At 46.8% G+C, this 21,253-nt stretch overlaps 1 protein-coding gene across 7 annotated transcripts in view; it reads right to left on the minus strand.

The window, feature by feature from the left end:
• DACH2 (dachshund family transcription factor 2) overlaps positions 1-21,253 on the minus strand; it is a 340,677-nt gene that overhangs the window by 116,931 nt on the left and 202,493 nt on the right. For all 7 annotated transcript variants that reach the window (XM_066639978.1, XM_066639976.1, XM_066639974.1 and 4 more), the window contains one exon: positions 10,930-11,061. In XM_066639978.1, the coding sequence (XP_066496075.1) occupies positions 10,930-11,061 (132 nt within the window). The remainder of the gene's footprint in view (positions 1-10,929; positions 11,062-21,253) is intronic.

A 21,253-nucleotide genomic window follows, 5' to 3' on the forward strand; every position in this document is an offset into this window, starting at 1 on the left:
CAGCCCTCTCCAGCTCTTCAAAAGACGCACAGTTTGTGGAACAAAGGGGCAGAGCAAAACATAGGTGCCTTATCTGGTATCAGTGGCCGTATCCACACATGGAAAGTGGCACTTGCAAATAAAAATAAAATCCTGCTTTGAAAATTTGGGGAAAAAATAAATTCCTGCTTGATGATGTCACTTGAGGCCATGACATCACTTCCAGCTTAATGACATCACTTCTGGTGGGTCCTGACAGATTGCCATTCTAAAAAAGTCCTGGTCCTGGTACTTAAAAGTTTGAGAACCTCTGCTCTAGGCCATCCCCCACATTCTCCTCTACTCCAGACTTCCTCTTCTTTTCCACTTGTCTTTACCCAATACAGGGAGTGGAAGAAGCAGAGACTGACACACCCCTGGGTAAGGGGGGGCAGCATTTGGCACAGCACCTCATATGGTGGAAGGTCTTGGGCCACCAGTGGCTAAGCTGGAGGGGGGGCGGAGCACTCAGGCTGGCAGCGAGGCGGGCAAGTGGCCCCTCCCTTTGGAGCCATACCCAGCGGGGGGAGCAAAACGGAGCCGTAGGGATCCCTTTTGCTTCCCCCGCCGGGCATGGCTCTGAAGGGAGGGGTCACTTGCCCGCCTCGCTGCCAGCCTGAGTGCTCCGCCCCCCCTCCAGCTACGCCACCATGGGCCACCCCTGGTTACACACCATCATTGCCCACACACAAGGAACCACATGCCTTATCAAACATTATACACTTAAAAATGAATTTAGACTTGCAGAAGAATGCATGGCCAGGCTCATCGCAAGGACGCCCTCTCTTCCTGGAGGAAAGCACCCTCCGCCGCTCATTTGCATACATCAGTTCATGTTACAGTTATCAAATTAACAGTTGCCCCATTGCCAGACTTGGCGCTGAGCTTAAGCAGGCAAAGAGGTAGGTGGGATCATTCCAGGCAAGTTCATTTGGAAGCAGCTCAGTTGTTCCTCGGGGTGCGCATGAGGCTGACATGTGTTGGGGGGAAAAGTATCTGGTAAAGCAAAACGCATCACCTCCTTTGATCCAAGTGACATTGTCAAAGCTAAACACTCAAGTCAGAATCCAAAAATCCCCAGTCATAGTGCGTAGATTTGGGAGCTGCAATTGGCACCATTATTTATGGTCTTATTCAAGCCAACTTCTTGTTGGCATCCTTCAGTCTCGGAAGACTCTGGTGTCACGCTCTGAATGGTGGTTCTGGAACAGAGTGTCCTCTCCAGTGCGCGAAGCCTGGGTAAAGTAGGTATGGAGGATAGGCTGTTACCCATGCAGCAAATCCCCTCTCTCCACGTCACTGAAATGGTCCAATGGAAAGGCAGAGGTCAATACGGTTGGTTTCAGCGGCGTCGCAGGAGTTGCCAGAACGTGACTGTGTTCAGCCATGAACTGCCTCAGGGACTCCGGCTCCAGAATTTGTCTCGAGGTTGACTCCTGAAAACTTTTCCATAACTGGATGTAGCCACAAGGCAGTGGAGGTTTGGGATCAGAGTTTTCCTTCTCTCAGAGTCCCATCTACCCGGTGGCTGTTTAGTTGCCTCTTACGACAAGTACAGCCAAACTGAGGGCCTATTCTTATCCCCAGCCCCCAGGGGAAGGCTAGTTGGCTAGCCAAGCCAACTAGACTAGCGATTTTCAAGCTTTTTCATCACATGGCACACTGAGAAGGCGCTAAACTGTTCATGGTACACCGTCAGTTTCTTGACAATTGACACGGCACACCATGCTGCTAGTGGAGGGCTCACATCTCCAAAGGCCCTACTAATAAATCAGGGGTCTCCAAACTTTTTGACCAGAGGGCTGCATCAAATACCTGGCATGGTGTTGAGGGCCGGAAAAAAAATTTAAATATAAAATTTATATAAATAAATTAGAGATAGATGAGTGAATAAATGAACAAATTGACTCATTCATTCAACCTCTCTGGCCCTTAGAACACCCTTCAGACAGAACCATAGTTCCTGCCACGTGGGCCAGAGGCTTTCAGGGGACAAGAGGCTGGCCGCGGGGTTGAATAGAAGCTTGCCGCGGGCCGCATCTGGCCCCCGGGCCGGGGTTTGGAGACCCCTGTAATAAATTAAATGTAAAGGGACAGGATCCCCCCGGCATTAAGCCTAGCCGTGTCTGACTCAACTCCGTTTCTAAGCTGAAGAGCCAGCGTTTGTTCATAGATAGTTTCTGTGGTCATGTGGCCAGCATGACTAAACGCCTAAGCACATGGAACGCCGTTACCTTCCCACCGAGGTGGTGCCTATTTATCCACTCGCATTTTTACATGCTTTCTAACTGCTGGGTTGGCAGGAGCTGGGACAAGCAACGGGAGCTCACCCCATCGTGCGGATTCGAACTGCCAACCTTCTGGTCAATAGGCTCGTTAGCAGTTTAACCCGCCGCACCGCCGCGTCCCCCTAATAAATAAATTACCCTCCCCAAATCCCACGGCACCCCTGCGAACCATCCGCGGCACAGCAATGTGCCGTGACTCACTGGTCGAAAATCACTGAACTAAACTGTGGATCACAACCACAATTAGCAAGTTTGTACTTAATTTTCAGTGATGAAGGTTCACCCTTTCACCCCCACAGGCGTTGCAATATCATACGAGCTACTGTCAAGTTGGAGAGAATATGGGGCAGCAAGGTAGGGGGAGGCAAAGACAAACACAAAGGTGAGAAGTCTCACTTTTCTGGAGTATTGTGTCCAGTTCTGGTCACCACATCTCAAAAAAGGTATTGTAGAACTGGAAAGGGTGCAAAAGAGAGCAACCAAAATGTTTACTGGGCTTGGGCACCACCCTTACGAGGAAAGGCTACAGACTTTGGGGATTTTCAGTTTAGAAAAAAAGGCATCTGAGGGGGGACACGACTGAGACATACAAAATTGTGCAGGACATGGATAGAGTGGACAGAAGGATGTTCTTTTCCCTCTCACACAACACCAGAACCTGGAGACATCCACTCAAATTCATTTTAGTGAATGCTGGGTAAACAAACATTTTTCTTTTGTCTGTGGAACTCCTTGCCACAGGATGTGGTGCTGGCGTCTAGCCTAGACGCCTTTAAAAGGGGATTGGACGAGTTTCTGGAGGAAAAATCCATTATGGGGTACAAGCCATGATGAGTATGCGCAAACTCCTGATTTTAGGAATGGGTTAAGTCAGAATGCCAGATGTAGGGGAGGGCACCAGGATGAGGTCTCTTGTTATCTGGTGTGCTCCCTGGGGCATTTGGTGGGCCGCTGTGAGATACAGGAAGCTGGACTAGATGGGCCTATGGCCTGATCCAGTGGGGCTCTTCTTATGTTCTTAACTACAATTCCCAGGAGGCCTTGCAGGTCTCTTGTTATCTGGTGTGCTCCCTGGGGCATTTGGTGGGCCGCTGTGAGATACAGGAAGCTGGACTAGATGGGCCTATGGCCTGATCCAGTGGGGCTGTTCTTATGTTCTTATGTTCTTATGTCCTAACTCTCCTGACACTCCATCTGGAGAGTTAAAACAAAACGTTTCTTTACCCAGCGAGCGAATAATCTGTGGAACTCCTTGCCACAGGATGTGGTGATGGTGCCTGACCTACATGCCTTTTAAAGGGAACTGGACAGATTGATGGAGGAAACAGTCCGTCACAGATTTATGATGCCTGTATGCAACCTCTGGGTTTTAGAAGTACACTACTCAGAATGCCAGGTGTAAGGGAGTGGAAACAGGAGGGAGGTATCTTGTGTGCTCCCTAAGGCTGCAATTCTATCCACATTTACTTAGGAGTAAGCCCTGTTGACTATAAATAATGGGGCTTAAGTCTGAGTAGACATGCATAGGATTGGGCTCTGAGGCATCTGGTAGGCCACTATGAGATATAGGAAGGTGGACTAGATGGATCTTTGGCCTGATCCAGTGGGGCTCCTCTTACTTTCATATGTCCCTGTTTTGCAGGAGGCACCAGAGTGATGTGCTTTGCTCGCTCAAACCAGTGAGCAAACTGACCTGGGTTCTTCCCTGATTTTTAATTTTACACTAATGGTCAGTTGACAACGTCCAAATGTTTCACGTATGGCTGGGTCAGTCCAGGTAGGGAGTGAAGACTTTGTGCAGCCTCCCCACATCTTGGAGGGTCTGTTGGAAGCCCGTAAGTCATACTTCCAGGTTTTCCAGAAAACGGGAAGTGTGTCTTAGAAGCCTTAGACAGAGGCCTTCTGAGACATGGGGATACAGTATGTGCCTCAGAACATGTTCAGAGGGTACCTCCTCCTCCCATGCAGCAAGTGGTGCAATGCCCTGGGTCAGTGGGCAGTAGTGACATACCACTGCCCCACCACATTAGTTTCTTGGCTATACTTTTATAGAGATATTTTAATGCGGTTTGTTTCATTGCATTTTGCTTGAAATTACACATCGATTGGTATAGACCAGGGGTCTCCAAACCCCGGCCCGGGGGACAGATGCGGCCCGCAGTGAGCCTCTATCCAGCCCGGAACCAGCCTCTTGTCCCCTGAAAGCCCCTGGCCCACTGTGCCAAACATGACTGGAACTATGCTCTGGTTGCATCTGGAGGGTGTTCAAGGGCCAGAGAGGTTGAATTAGCCCATTCATTCATTTATGCACACATCTAAGTTCCATCTCTAATTTATTTATATAAATTTAATATTTAAATTTTTTTTGGGGGGGGGGGGCTTCAAAACCGTGCCAGACATTTGATGCAGCTCTCTGGCCAAAATGTTTGGAGACCGCTGGTATAGAACATGATGGTATTCTTCAAAAATACCAAGATTTAAAATTTTTTGGCTAATAGTGGTGTCACTATGTGCATCACCCCGTGTGGTCCGCAGCCCTTGCACCCCCCCTAGAGATGCTACTGCCTCTAGTCGCATCCGGAGAGTACAGGTTGGCCCTCAGATGTGGGTCGGAGACCTGTGTGAGTTGAATTCACAGGTTCCAAACTCATGGATAATTAGGGCCAACCTGTATGGCCCTGTGTGTTTAAAAAAGCAACACACACCCCTACAGTACAAACTGAAAGACAGCTGTTTCCGGAAACTGGCAAAGACATTCAAACAAGGTTCCTTTTCTCTTTTTCATAATATGTCGTTCTTGGATCTTTGTCATTTTTTACGCTCACAACAAAATAACAGCTTCGGCAAGTGGCTTTTTAGAAGACCGAACTCTTTTGACTTTTCAAGCACTTGAGAATTTAAAAGAGGGGATTTTTTTTTTTTAAGGGGGAGAGGGGAAAAAAAAAATTGCTGACCATGTAATAGCTGGGTACTCATGTTGGGTGTAAAACATGAAAGGTTACAATATGGATCCGTGCCGACGCCTTTTCTTTTCAACTCCAGCCCTGTCGCACTTGCTTCTGCTAACTCTGCAATCATACCGCTGACAGATTTCCAAGTTTTCTAAATAATGCATGGGATTTTCTTTTAACGTGTCAGTGCAGAAGTATCAATTCTGCCCCGGTGTCATTTGTGAAGCTGATTTTTCTTGACAGCATTCCATTAAACCAATGAGTTTCTCCCCTCCTGATGCTCCTTTAAATATTCCTCTGAGTGATGTATTTGTGGTTTTTTAAACAGATTGTGAAGGATGTTTGCATTTAGGAGGAAAAACTGCATGGCAGGTACACAGGAAAGAAAAACATACACGCACAAAACCACACAATCCAGATTTTTTTTGCTTTGTAAAGGAAGCTTCCTCTTGATGCCTCATTTGCCGGAAGATGAGCAGGGCTTGTTTTCTTGGTTACGATTTCTTCTGTTTCCTTAAACTATTGGTTAATCAACTGATCTCGTCTGATCTCGGAAGCTAAGCAGGGTCAGGCCTGGTTAGTACTTGGATGGGAGACCGCCTGGGAATACCGGGTGCTGTAGGCTTACACCATGATCTCGGAAGCTAAGCAGAGTCAGACCTGGTTAGTACTTGGATGGGAGACCGCCTGGGAAGACCGGGTGCTGTAGGCTTATACCATAGTCTTTCGAGACTGAAGGTTGCCAACCATGGTTAATCAAGGAAGCAACCACACTTGTACATCTTGGAGAAATGCTGTTGAAACACGGGCAGCCCAAATCCTAACCTGAGCTGGACCAGACAGGCCATATGGCCCGCAGTGTATCCAGTGCAGGATTGGAGGTAGACTGGCACAACTCCAGGGTAAGGGGGCTTATGTCCCCTTACCCCAAGTAATGCCTCAGCCACCTCAGTGGGGCTACTTGAATCTTGCTAGCTAAATCACTGGTACAGATTCACAGCCCAATCCTATCCACACTTTCCTGGGAGTAAGCACCATTGACTCCAATGGGACTACTTTTAAGTAGACATGCGTAGGATTGGGCTGTCAAGCAGCACAGTGTAACCCTAGTCTGCTTTGGAGGGAGGTTAGGGTCCAGTCTAAGTGGTCCCACCTTCCTTTTGGGTCAAACCCACCCACTGCCTGTCCTCCCCCACCCGAAATGCCCTCCCTCTGTCCTCCCAAACTTCCGTACCAGCAGCCCACCAGGGGCACGAACTTACCAGTGCAGATCAGATCCAATGCAGGGTAGCCAGTACATGTCCTTGCACTGACCTCCCTGACTCCCACAGTGGCGCAAACATGCTTTACCTCTCATTCACAACACCTGAAAGCCAGCGCGTGGGATTTGCGCCGGCTTAAGCGCAACTCAGGATTGCGCTCTTAGTGCTGATTCAGGAGTAGAATGCGGGAGGAAGGGAGAGATGGAATCGGCTCTACCATGTTTGCAAAGCCCTCAATCCAGCAAAAGCAAATCAAAGGGCTTGGGCTGCAGTCCTAACACCCTTAACCGGGATTCAGTCCCATAGAATTCAATGGGGCCAGCTTATGTGAAGACATGCATAGGCTTGTGCTGTTTATGCTTCAATTAGCCACTTGCACACGCGGTGATGCTTCTTTGGCTGTAGCATCAAGATATAAATAATCAAGAATAACATTGCCACCTCCCCGCCCTAAAAAAATGTTCCAATGCTTCAGATGTTAGATCTATTCTAGGATATATTTGGGGTGCAGATTCCAAAAATGGCATCAATTTGGCCGTATCAGCTCTAGTTTTGGAGAGACAGCATTCTCACCCTAGATGTTGACGTGCAGACAACAAGGTTGAATCGGCATATGAGGTGGCTATTCTGTATCTCCAAAACTGGAGCTGAAGGGGCAAACCTGATGCCATTTTTGGAATCAGCATCTCAAATATATCTAAGAATAGGTCTAACTTTTAAGGAACCAAGATTCGTTTGGGGTTGCGTAACGGAAGCTGGTGGACAACAAGTAGCTCATCTGTTTTTCAAGGTCTTTCCTCCTCTTCCACTGCTCCTCTGCTGCCCTGTGTGTTTAGAACTGAAGTGTCTCACCACACATGCTTCTTTTGATATACTGAATGCAAACATCAATGTAAATGCCCCTGCTAATTGGGCTCAGTGGTGCTCCTCCTATATTTAGAAGCGGAGCAAAAACAGAGTTCAAATTCTCATCCTTTCCCCAAGTCTATGCCAAAGGCCAGATTTGGCGGACACATGGACAGGGACTGTGAGCTACAACATCAATGTTTTCAACATCAATCTCTTGGCTTGGCTTTCAGCCCCCTTGGGAAGAGACAGTATCCATGACCTCCTCCACCTCCTCCAGGAGCTGGTTATGGACAGTTGCAAATAATGATGGGGTGGGTCAAAAGACTCATAGGCATTCCAATCCCCCATTGGGTTCTTGCCTGGTGCAACATCACAGCTACCAACAAAACTCCAGGAAGGTTCACTTTCTAAGTGTCTTTTATGCTCCAGGCCCCTCCATAAATGGGCAATGTTCCAAGTGCACGAACAGAGCCTAGAAAACTGAGATCTGTGTGGAAGGCCGCGACATACTGAACAACCTTCTCAAAGAAACTTCAGCAGGACTTCCAGTTTGAATTAACTTTTTGGAAACACAGAGCAGAAGAAGAAATGAATGACAACAATGCTTGAGAAATGACAAGCCACTTTCAAACAGACTGTCAACATCTTTCTCACTCCAGTGAGTCATCAGGAGTGGAAAAGATTTCAAGACAGATCCACTCTCTCTCTCTCTCTCTCTCTCTCTCTCTCTCTCTCTCTCTCTCTCTTTTATAAGAACATAAGAAGAGCCCTGCAGGCCAAAGGCCCATCTAGTCCAGCTTCCTGGATCTCACAGTGGCCCACCAGAGGCCTCCGAGACCAACACAAGACAACAAAGAGATGCATATCCTATTACCACTCCTTTGCATCTTGCATTCTCAGGTAGCCTGCTTCTAAAAGCAGGAGTTTGCACATATCCATCACGGCTTATAACCTGTGACGGACTTTTCCTCCATCAGTCTGTCCAATCCCTTTTTAAAGGCATCTAGGCCAGATGCCATCACCGCATCCTGTGGCAAGGAGTTCCACAGACTAATTACTTACTAGGTAAAGTAATCTCTCTCTTTCTCTCTCTTTCTAAAATTATTAGGTAGCAGTGTAGTAAGAACAAGAAAAAACAATTCTCTCCTTGTATTTTTTTCCCAAGTAACCAGCAAGTTTAAACTTTTTGCTACTCTGTGTGTGTGTGTGTGTACTAAAACAACCTCAAAGAATAACAACCACCACCATAGTAAACCGATATTTCCTGATTTGACAGCTACAGTTATAACCATTCAGGCGTCTTATTTCCCACAAACTCGCAACAGTTATAACCTTTAGTGATTAATTATAAAGTTTCAGGAGCCGTCGCACACAGCCTAATTTCCTAAAACAATAAAAAGACAGAGTTTCTCATTTGGAGTGAAATGAAACACGAACAGGTTGTTATTCATGCCGAAATCGAGATGCAGAGTCATGTTGCAGCCATTACAGAAGCCATTAAACACAACCTCGAATCAAAGAAACTGTAGGTCTGTCTCCTTAAAATAATATGTTTGCCTCACTAGTGGGGGCTCCTGCCTTGGTCGCCTGCATGCGTTCCAAGGAAGTCACTTTCCCAATCCAATCTCCTTTTATTTTGGTTTTACGCCACCATTCCATTTATTTTTAGCAGTCGTTTAGACGGGCAAAAAAAAAAAATAAAACCCAAGCATTTAGTGGCACGCGGTGCAATGTGCACCCGAAACGTTCCATCATTTCAATCAACTAACAGGATGTTGCAGGCAGCACCAAAGAAGAAGGTACGGAAGTGAGAACAGCCAAACGACCTGCGGAAAGTCGCAGGTTCAATCCCGGGTCTTTCCAGGTAGGGTTGGGGGTGGAAAGAGCAAAACCAAATGCTGGGGAGCCTCTGCCAATCTGAGTGCTGAATTAAGTGGCCCATATGAAGATAGGCTAGGAGACTGCTTTATAAGTACACCTCTTGTTTTCCAAAATCAGCAATTTCCCCAGATTATTCCCCAGATTATTAGGCAGCAGGTCTGGTCTAGAGGGTTGAGCCTCCATTTGCCTAAAGATAAAATCCGAAGGTCGCCAGTTCGAGGCCACCGGCACCGTGCGACCTTGAAGCAGCTGACAAGCTGAGACAAGTTATTCCGTCTGCTCTGAACGCGGGAGGATGGAGGCCAGAATGTGCGGCCAGATCAAGAAAGAAACATCTGAATGTTGTGGTTTCTTGAAAGATAGAAACCTTCTTTCAAAATTGTAAAAATACCTACGGGGATTTAAATTGCCTGCCTATGTAAACCGCCTTGAATAAAGTCTAAGGAGAAATCCGAGGACCAAGAAAGGCGGTATAGAAATACCTGTATTATTATTATTATTATTATTATTATTATTATTATTATTATTATGTCATCCCATGGCCGGCCCTTTCATGAGGCCGACTGAGAAGGATGCCTCAGGCAGCAGACTGGTGTGTGGTTCGCTGTCCACCTACTTGCCCCCAGTGTTGCTCTTTCTCCTTCCACTTGCTGCATTAGAAAAGGAAGAAGGGACAGAAAAGACAACAAAATTTGGAGGAAAGTGCTGAGCTAGGACACTCAGAGTGGGAGAAGTGGGAAAGTGGGAGAAGCAGAGACTGGCACATCATTGGATAAGGGGGGGCAGCAGTTGGCATGCCATCTCTTGTGTAAAGAAGTCTTGGGATGGCCCTGTCATCTAAGGTGCACCTGTCCCTCTCCTTACCAGGATTCCATCCAAGATGGGAGACCTGGGTTTTTTTCAAGATGACTTTCTTGAATTCTCCTGATCACTCATGCATTTGTGTGTGTTTGTGTTTGTTTCACAATCACCTTGATGGTTTCGAGTGAGTTTTGTAAGCTGCCTGGAGTTCCCTGGTGGGAGAATGGCAGGGTGCACACTTTAAAAATCAATCAGTCAATCAATAAGAGGACGACAACACCGGCCAACCCAAGAAAGACGTCGTAAGGATTATTGGGGGTCCTGCTGGCAAAGCACCCCCTCCATGCTTGAAAGGTGCTATCGGTCCCCCACCCATTCTTTCATTCTTATTATTATGCCAACACAGCCACACACCTCACCATTCCCCCCCCCCCCCGGCTGAGCCTTAAGACTGCCATTTGCCAAAATCCAAAGGTATGATCAAGATTTATCTCTCTCTAAAAAAAAAAAAAAACAACCTGCTCGCATAACAAAGGTTTTTCCCATTGCCAAAAATGAAGGAAACCAGAAACAAACCAGAAGACATTCCTCCATTGTGCAGGGACCTTTCCTGTCCCTTATGGATGGCTTCCAAAACATTCTAGTTTCTGGAATGCAGTATGAGTCACGCTGCACAAGGACAAAAGGTAAAGAAACCCAGTTGCCACGGACCAGCTCTGCAATACATGCAACTTTTCAATATGTGGCTCTCTCGTAAAATGGCTATTCTCAGCTGTACACAACCCAAAATAGCAACAGTGTGACAATGGAGACATTCTTCTTCCTAGGAGCAAGACAGCCAAGTGCGTCCCCACCCGAGCTAGGAAATCCCGTATTTACCTGCGTTGGAATTCAGCTCATCGTTCTCCGATTCGGTCCCGTTCTGGCTCCCGCTTCCATGGAGGCTATTCATGGCCATCAGCTTCATCTTCTGTAATTTCATGGCTTCAGCCATGGCAGCTGCCGTGAGACCTAGCCGCAAGAAAAGGCAGACAAATAAATAAACAGGACAGCCAAATGCTTTGCTCCAAATGCTCTGTGATGCCCTGACATCCCACTTGATATCTTCTTGACATCCCACTAGCTGGTGCTACCAATCCAATGGTGTCATCCAGGTCCTATCATGACTAGTGTGTAGCAGGTGTGTAGGGTCAGGGTTTAAAGCAGGGGTGTCAAAAATAAGGCCTGCAGGTTGAATGTGGCCCCTGGAAGCAATTTACCCGCCCCCCACATTATAATTGGGTGCTCCCAGCATGATACTAATTGGGCTGTTTCATATCTTGAAAATATGAGCAAGAGTCGGACATGGTCTCTTCTGCTATTTGCCATGAAGGAGTTTCGATGTGAGAACAAAGTGCTTACTTCTGGCCATCATCTGCTTCATGATGTCACTTTCTGCTTAATGGTGTCACTTCTGGCCCTCAGCAAGCACCATGAATGCTAAGTTTGGCCCTCTGTATGAAATGAGGTTGACGCCCCTGATTGAAAGCATGGTGTGGAGTTAAGAGGATCTTTAACAATTAACTTCTGTGCCATTTCTGTGCCACCTTATGGGATGATTCAAGAAGCTGCCTTGTGAACCTTCCATGGTGTCGGCTTCCTCATGAGGAAGCTGCCTGAATCAGCCTATAAGGTGGTGGTGGTTGGCAACCTTCAGTCTCAAAAGACTATGGTATAAGCCTATAGCACCCGATATTCCCAGGTAGTCTCCCATCCAAGGACTAACCAGGCCTGACCCTGCTTAGTTTCCAAGATCAGACAAGATTGGGCATGTGCAGGGGTGGCTATGCTGTATCTCCAAACTAGAGCCAGTGGTGCAAAACCGATGCCATTTTTTGATTCAGCGCCCCCCCCCCCCCAAAATATCATAAATTCGTTCAAACACCCTTGGCATCAACAGCAGCAAAAATGGAGGGGAGGGGAGTACTTATAAAAATATTTATAAGTAGTACTAATAACCAGAAAAAAAGACCCGCAAACATTGCTCTCCCTGTATTGACACATGTTTGCAAACTGCAGGAGCTGAGCTCTTTGCAGGGTAATATGGTATCTGATTTTTGAACAGCCTCTGTTGCACTCACAGCTGTTGCTGGGCTGGGGCACCTTCCTTATGAGGAAAGGCAACAGCGTTTGGGTCTCTTCAGCCTAGAAAAGAGACGCCTGAGGGGGGACATGATTGAGACACACAAAATTATGCAGGGGATGGACAGAGTGGATAGGGAGATGCTCTTTACACTCTCACATAACACCAGAACCAGGGGACATCTGCTAAAATTGAGTGTTGGGAGAGTTAGAACAGACAAGAGAAAATATTTCTTTACTCAGCGTGTGGTTGGTCTGTGGAACTCCTTGCCACAGGATGTGGTGATGGCGTCTAGCCTGGATGCCTTTAAAAGGGGATTGGACAAGTTTCTGGAGGAAAAATCCATTACGGGGTACAAGCCATGATGTGTATGCGCAACCTCCTGATTTTAGAAATGGGTTATGTCAGAATGCCAGATGCAGGGGAGGGCACCAGGATCAGGTCTCTTGTTATCTGGTGTGCTCCCTGGGGCATTTGGTGGGCCGCTGTGAGATACAGGAAGCTGGACTAGATGGGCCTATGGCCTGATCCAGTGGGGCTGTTCTTAAGTTCTTATGTTCTCTAGGCTTGAGGTAATTAGTAATCTGATCTTTCCAACACCGTTTGGTGACCCACCAAAAAGTTGGTCGCCACTCACAGTTTGGGAACCACTGGATTAGATGGTACCCACCCTTCCACATCAGTCAGAAAGCTTTCCTGTCAAAACGGCAAATGAACAAATTAACTAAAAAGGAACAATGAGTACTCAAACCTGGAGGTGGTTCAATTAATTAAAACTGAACGGCAAGCTACAGTGCAGTTGTAGCAGCTCTCACGGCAAAACAAAACATTTAATTAACTTAACAGACCACCGTTTGCAACAAACAATATTCAAATGGGGGGGGGAGGGGACAAGCAAGAAACACACAGACACACAAAAACACACACATACCCCAAACCACCCACCTATCCACAGTTGAGATGTTATTATTTCAAGTCTGGATATGTCAGTTGTACTGGGCACATCATGTTCGCTTTGCATTTTAACCTGCAGTGGATCAACTGTGACGTTCTCATAAAAAAGCAACAATGAAACATCTGGTGGAATGTGTGGTGCTATACAAAGCAGAGGAGGAAAGTCAGTTCTAAAATGTCCTCTCTCTTTTGGAAGATTGTGACTGCGAGGTCTAAAGCTCAATCCTGAGCATCGCTTGGGCCAACGCAAGTCGCTTGTGCTGGCCCAGTACTATTGTTTCCGAAAGAAGGTTAATGCTTTCTTCTAATACCCTCAGACACACCCTCTCCTCTTGGAGGCCTGTAGGGAACGCATTGCCCCACATTAGGAGCAGACCACAGGTTCACAACGTGCTCTGGTTGAATTCTACTACTGGCATGTAGATAGAAGTGGAGCAAAGGCCTCAGGTGAAGAACCAAAGGTGGCAGGTGAGGTGGCAGAACCCAGATGGTGAGATACAGATGGAAAACGGAAAACCTAGAGCAGTGATGAAACATTTTTGTTCTCATAGAGGTACACTGACCTCTACAAGGAGGCGATACAAGGACATCTGCAAGGGGGATCTGAAGGCCTTAGGAGTGGACCTCAACAGGTGGGAAACCCTGGCCTCTGAGCGGCCCGCTAGGAGGCAGGCTGTGCAGCATGGCCTTTGAAGAGACACTTGGCCAACAGTCTGAGGCAAAGAGGCAAAGAAGGAAGGCCCACAGCCAGGGAGACAGACCAGGGACAGACTGCACTTGCTCCCAGTGTGGAAGGGATTGTCACTCCCGAATCGGCCTTTACAGCCACAGTAGACGTTGTTCCAGAACCACCATTCAGAGCGCAATACCAGAGTCTGTAGAGACTGAAGGTTGCCAACTACTACTACACTGACCTCTACGATCTTCTCTGTGGTCTTCATCTCTTGTGAAGCCACTTCGGGGAGGCTCTTCCGGGTTCTGTGGCTCTGTCTCTAGGGCAACTGTCTGCAGAGGGACAATTTGTCACTACGGGTATTTGCCCTAGAATCAGCCACAGAACCCTGGAAGAGATTTTCAGCCATTTGCAGCACCCCCGTGGCACACCCATGAACCTTTCATGGCACACCGGTTGAAAATCACTGGCCTAGAGTGTTTCTCCAGCGTTGGTCAAGAGCCTAGACAGTGGTTCTCAAACTGGGACCCACCTGAAAAAAAAAGTGTCACTTTTCCAGCTGCTCAAGGCTCTGTGACTTTAATGGTGCTTGGGTTGCAGTGCTCCCAACAAGGAGGAGGTTGTTTAACCCTTGATGGGCATAGCCGAATGTGCCTGTCTGTTTCGCAAACCACCAAAAATTGGGTCATGACCCATTGGTGGGCCACAGACCCATAGTTTGAGAATCACTGGCCTAGAAGATTTTTTGTAAGTTATTAGAATAGGGACCCATCTTCCAGGAGAAGAAGGGGCATAGGAAGGGATGTCATAGCAAGTCTGGCAGAGTCTATCTAGCCATGCCAGGCCGTCTAGATCAGTCCACCAGCCCTCCAGCATTTCAGGCTGGAATTTTCCTCTGCCACCAAGGATTGAACCCAGGGTCCTCTCTCCATGCAAGGCAGATGCCCTTCCACTGAGCTACAGCACACAACACCTTGATGTAAAAAGTTAAATCTGTAAAAGAAAGGGATTATTAGCTACGGGGGAAGCCGGAGGCGCAGATAAACTTGGTTTGTCAATCTCCCATTCTGAAGCATTTAGGACTGAAAAGGAATTACAACATGGGAGTGTAAAAGGAAGAGGACGGGTGAGATTGCATTTTTCCTTCCATTCTTCTCGGAGGCCTGCTTATGACGGTTGATTGATTTCATGACATCTTCTGTTCTTTTTAGAGTCCAGGCTACAGGGGATGATTTGTCAGGATTGGAATACTTAATACTTTTAGTGAGCTTCACTCCAGCAGCGTTTATCTTATTCTGTATAGTTGACCGCCTGACCCCTTGGTGCTCAAGATCACCAAGATGAATGTTAAAAGATGGGGGAGGGGAAGCAAGGGGGCAGTGGAGAGAGGGAGGAAAGGGGGCTGACCAGCCAGAAAGTGAGCAGAGTGTTTTAACATTAGATTTCAGAGAGACAAAGGGCCAAACTACATGTCAAGGCAGTGATTTTCAGCCTTTTTCATCTCGCGGCACACTGGCAAGGCACTAAAATGGTCAAGGCACACCATCAGCTTTCTGACAATTAACAAGGCACACTGTGCTGTCAGTGGCAGCTCACATCCCCCAATGGTCCTACTGACAAATGACCCTCCCCCAAATTCCCATGGCACACCTGGGGACCATTGGGGGACACCAGTGCGCCACGGCACAGTGGTTGAACATGGCTGTGTTAAGGTGTAATGAGTGCATTGGCCTGGCGTAGGTGTTTGTGTAGGTGGTTTTAAATTGCACACAGTGGGGCAGAAGCAAAATGCAGAGACACCATGGGGGGGGGATTAATACTTTACCCCACTAGCCATCTGATCTGGTTGGCATATCTCTTTTTGCACATTATTTACAGGAGGGGGGGGGACTTTCTTCCAAATTTTTGCTCTGATTGGTCAATCACAATATTCATTCATTCATTCATTCATTCAAGAGGTTTACAGGTGATGCCTGCTTACCTGTCTCAGACCCCCCCAAGCCAAACCTATAGCAACCATCAATACAGTGTAACAAAGAACCAAAAAGGGGGGGGGGAGAAGGCAAGAAAAAGACAGAAAAAGTATGAACTTAGGGAAAAGTTTAAAAGAATTAATTGCCCTGCTCATTAACTGCTCTGCTATCAGTTGGCAATGTTTCTTGGTAAACTAACAAAGCGTCTAGCTAGCTAACCACAGACACCTGCAAGAGATGAACTTTAGAAGACAGCACCCATTTAATTAGATAAGCAAGCATCCTTGAACAAGTCAAAGCGAGACAAGGCTATTCCCCTTTTGAAAGTAATGAGAGAGCAAGAAGATGAAAGGGACAGAGTGGAAAGTATCAGGAAACTTCTGCTTTTGGAGACTCTGTTTGAATTGCAACTGAAATAAGAGGCAGGCCATAGGGGACTAAAAGTTACTTGGAAAACTTGAGAGAGCAAAGAAGCTGGCTGAAGCCTTAGTTCAGAGAGATTACACTGTAGCAGGTGCTAGGCGACCACTGAAGAGGAATGAGGTCACTTCTTAGCAAGGACATACACCACTACACCTGCCAATATCTTTCATGCTTTTTAGGGCAAAGGACATATCCCTTAATACCAATGTACTCAAGGTAACTGGTCACAATAGTTATATAGAATTAAGCTATAGAAGTTTTAGTTTAGTAAAGCTTCTGAAAACCCCTTTTAATAAAAGGAACCAGAGGCTATGTTAAGCAACAAGTGTAAAAGATAAAAGGACCGTATCAGGGTGCACTAACGAGATGGGCACGCCAAGAAACAGGTCTGAAGTTCTGCCAAAGATGAGGTCTTCACACCTGTGTTTGTACCCTCTTTAAATGAGGCTAGTAAGAGGACACGTCAAAATACTCTTACTTGAATTGATGGATGTGAATAAGGGTCAATACTGGAAACTTTGTGATTCAATATGTTTAATTGTTTAATTTCACCTTTTTTGGAGAGCTGTAACTTGAAGCTCACCTATGAGGTGTCTCTAATGTTATCTTTAGCCTATTAAGAGTTTGCCCCATCTATGATGCGGATTTTCAGCAAATAGAAAGTCTAGATTTCAAACAAAGAGCCGAGAATTGTATAAAAAGCGTCCCACTCCTCTGAAGAGGGCCTTCTGGAGTTGAGCTAAGTCTCCCAGAGGCCACAGACACGTCTTGCTGAAACAATAAACAGCCTTGATAGCCTTCCACCTCTCAGTATCTTGCTTATTTGGTCTCAGCGGCCCTGGACAGGCCCACCCCTGTCTACCAAATGGCGCTGCCCTTCTGGGCAGGGTACAACACAGGGATGGGCAAGGCAGGCATGGCTTGATTCAGATCCCCTCCCCCACAACTCAACTTGAGAACGAGTCCTAATGGGGGCGCTTTTTGAGTCACCCAGAGCGTTTTCACGACTCGAAAAGACTCGAGTCTGGAGTCGTTCCCTTTTAAAAAGCCACTGTGGAAAAAAACGGGGCTGCTGCTGTGTGTGTGTCGGAGTTCTCTTTATACACTCCCCTGATGTGCCCATCCCATCTGTAAGCAAGGCAGGAGGGGGTAGGACAGACTGTGAGAGAGAGGGGGCAGAAGTGGCAGGGAAGAGAAGGATCACGTTCAGCAGCTGCAAGGCTTACCAGGACAACCCAACCCAACCCTTTGCAGCTCTACTCAGAACTAGTCCCATTTGCATCAATCATTCAATGAGGCTTTCTCTTCCCAAGTAACAACAAAGCCATGTGTTAGAAAGTGTGATTGCTATGAACCGCCTCTCCCCACTTCCCTGCCTCCTCTCCCTCCCTGGGCTTCTCTAGCCAATCTTAAGGCAAGAACCCCCTTGGGATCCTCTTCTGCCCTACCTCACCCAAAGAAATACACCAGACCACTCATCCTTTGCCCAATGACCATGGGTTCCTTTAGATATGGGCAAGAGAGTCCACTCCCACCCTCCTGCCCGATACAAAAGCAAAACATTAACCCTTCCTTGCCTCCTGGCTGGAACTTCCTTGCTGCTTTCCCAGTCTGAATGATGGTTCCACAAGGTCTTTCACGCCACAAAACAAGCAAGCAACCACACCCAGATACAGACAGACTCCAGTGCGCACGTGTGGGAAATCAGTGCTGAGTCAAGTGGCCTCAGATTCGAGTCAATGCCCAAGTCATTGGCGCAGGTGACTCGAGTCTCCACAAGTCAGCCAAAAATGCTGACCTTTTGCGACTCAAACTCAAGTTCCTATCTCTGGAGATTTATATCCTGCCTTTCCCATGCTGAAGCAAATGCCCACAACGGCTAAGCACAGGCTTTAAAATGCAAGCCATAAATAAATATAAAGCAGTATAATGCATTCTGGAAGGTTCACATTTGATTTACAAAAGCTTGAATTGGCTCCATAAATACCCAGATCAGTTGTGTGTTCCTTAACAGACATATCCAAAGCTGCATCTGAGCTCTGACGATAAACAAAACCAAACAATTGTGACCAGGATTTCTCACCTGCCAAATGCAGGTAAATTGGTCTCTTATTTACTTGCATTTTTATAGACTGCATTTAGATTTCTAGTTGTAGTGAATAATTCATGGTCACTGTCTCTACAACGGTGACGTTGTGTGAGGTTCTCCAGCACAACGGCAGACCAGCTCTCACCTTCTGAAGTAGTAATCAGTAGTTTGCAACGTCAGAACCTCCCAATCAGAACTCAGGGCCAATGACATCTGTTTGGGTGACCTACTTGGCTCCAGGTTCATTTCAAGGTGCTGAATCTTACCCGTGGAGCCATCTCTGCTCCCTGGGGAAAGGGGAACCTTGCAAAGTGGGGTTTTCTTATATTTAGCTCTGGTCGTGTTTGGACAGTACAGATCAGGCCTCAACATGAGTAGGGGTTTCCACGTTGAGTCAAATCCGCAGATGTAAAATCCACGGATGACAAGGTCCAATTGTTCTAACTTTGTAAATTTGTCTATTTATATTTGTATATTCATGTATAACTGAGTAACTTCATATATATATAATCATACCAATAAACATGCTTCTCTTGCAGGCGGCTGAAGCCAGCACAAGCCAAATCATGACTGTAGTCAGGGTCACCTCTGCCACCGCCGCCATCTTAGGGTGGCCTCTTGGACACCCCCATGAAGCCTGGCACCTGGCCACCCTCTTCGTACACCACTGGACAGTGGGTCTGAAGCTTCAGGAACCATCCTAGACAGGTGGGCTCCCAACCCGGCTGATCTCTGATGGTGATGATCTCTAGGGGTGCCACCAGACATTGCACACAGCAGGTATGGACAGCATCAATGTTAATGATAACACACATTTGGCCAACACACATTTGGCTTCCTTAAACGTTACACCAATGGGTATATTTGGGGTGCGGATTCCAAAAATGGCATCCGTTTTGCCCTATCGCGTCTAGTTTTGGAGACACGGCATAGCCTCTTTAGTGAATGGTTCAAGCAGCTTCCTCATGAGGAAGCCTACACCACAGCTTCCTCATGGGGAAGCTGCTAGAACCATTCACTAATGAGGCTATACTATATCTCCAAAACTAGACGCGATAGGGCAAAACAGATGTCATTTTTGGAACTGGCACCCCAAATTCATATCAAATCACCATAAAGTTTGGGAAAAACTTTTCTGACCCTCAATTTTGTAGGCCTGTGTAACCAGGAATAAAACAAATTGTAGAGGTGACCCCAAAAGACACCCTCAATCTCATTTTTACAGGGGAAGAATGAAGTGTTCGTAGCTGCTATCTCCCTATAGGTATTGAAATTCAACTATAGGCTTCATAATTGAGAAGGAAATGAACCTTTTTTTCTGATTTAAGCACAGTCAGCTTTGACTGACGAAGAGGAACCCAAACTACAAGCAAGCAGCTACCTTCTATCAAATTACAAAGCTTTTTCTTTTTTTAATCAAAAGACCAAAACAGGCAGTAGATTGACCAGCTAACAGGTTTCCAGTGACCTAAGGGGGAATTTCTTGTTCCAGTTAACAGCCTCTGAAGAATGCTTTCTTTTGATTCTTGTCTCAGACACAAAAATGATTGTCCCATTTAACCAGTGTTCTATCGCGTATTCCGGAGAATTCTATTTACTTAGATGCTGGAGGAGCATTAAGCACACAATAGCGTGATTGTCTTTGGAGGAAAATTTTTCAAGATTGACATCCCCCCCCTCTTTTTCTGAAGAAAAAAAAAGGGTGTAGGGGGGAGATCAAAAAGCTAACTTTAATAGATGTTTGACTAAGGTCAGACTCCTCGGAAATGGAACACTGAAGATGAAAGCGGAGAAATAGATTTGGCTTTTGATCTCAGCCAAATCCATTTGGCATTGTTTAGCTTTTCTATAATGCTTCAGTTCTAGAGTGATATCATGGCCGAAATGAACTGCCTTTTTATTTGACTCTGTGTGTGTGTTTTAATAGCTTTTGTAAAACTTTAATATGTACCATTGGGCATGTTTCAGAAAAAAAAAATAGAAAAAGGCTTTGGCTACATGGTGATGCTACTTAGGACTGTTAAAGTTGAAGTGCTTCACTGATTAAGCAAGTTAGTGGAATACAATGAATGGGAAGGGGTTTGTTTGTTTTTCTGGATTCAGTGCTTCACCGGGTTTGGGGGACAGTTGCGTAGCTGAGGGTGGATCACAGGGATCACAGGACCCCGGGAGGCACACTTCCAGGGATGACAATGTGTGGCGATCACTGTGGCGATCTGGTCCCAGCAGTCCCGCACCCCCTCACTTGCAATCCCGTGCCCCCTTCAAACGTAACCAGAGCACTGCTGCAGTCCTGTCTGGAAGGAATTCTGAGGTCTCTGGAAGACCTTAAAATGTTACTGGGGAAAACTAGATGTTTTAAGGTCTTTAGAAGGCCTTCTGAGGCCCAAGGAGGCTATGTGTGCAGCTCTGGTCACATTCGGAGGGGTGCAGGTAAGGCGATGACCCTAGAAGGTATGCATTGGTGTGGTGTAGAACTCCTTCCAGCTATCCCACTGTTGGGGGGTGTTTTGGTGTCAGGAGGGGATGACATAAAAACTGGAGGCAGAAATTTGATATGGGGAGAGCTGCCAGAAAGCTGGAAGCAAGTGGGTACTTACTACGGATTGAACCTGCATGCAAAATAGGTGTCAGGACCTACCCAAGACCCAAGAGTCAGTATGACAAAGGCAGCCCTCCCTACTAAACGATGTGCCAGTGTACGCACCTCCTGCTCTCCAATGAACTAGCTCAGCACTCACCCCCACCCCACATTTCTTCTTCCCCCTTCCTTTTTCTATCCAAGGAGTGGACGGAGGAGGAGAAGCAGTGGAGGTAAGTAGGAAGGCCCCCTCCCAATCTGCTGCAACTGCTCCAGAGGGCCTCATGGAAGGGCCAGCCCAGACATGTAATCTACTATGGAATTACATTCTCTCTCCTGAATCACTGTCCAATGAGAGTGTTCTTCCCCCCCCCAGTGCGTGCCCTAG

Source organism: Tiliqua scincoides, chromosome 12 (genome assembly GCF_035046505.1).
Source record: "Tiliqua scincoides isolate rTilSci1 chromosome 12, rTilSci1.hap2, whole genome shotgun sequence".
Taxonomy (NCBI): domain Eukaryota; kingdom Metazoa; phylum Chordata; class Lepidosauria; order Squamata; family Scincidae; genus Tiliqua; species Tiliqua scincoides.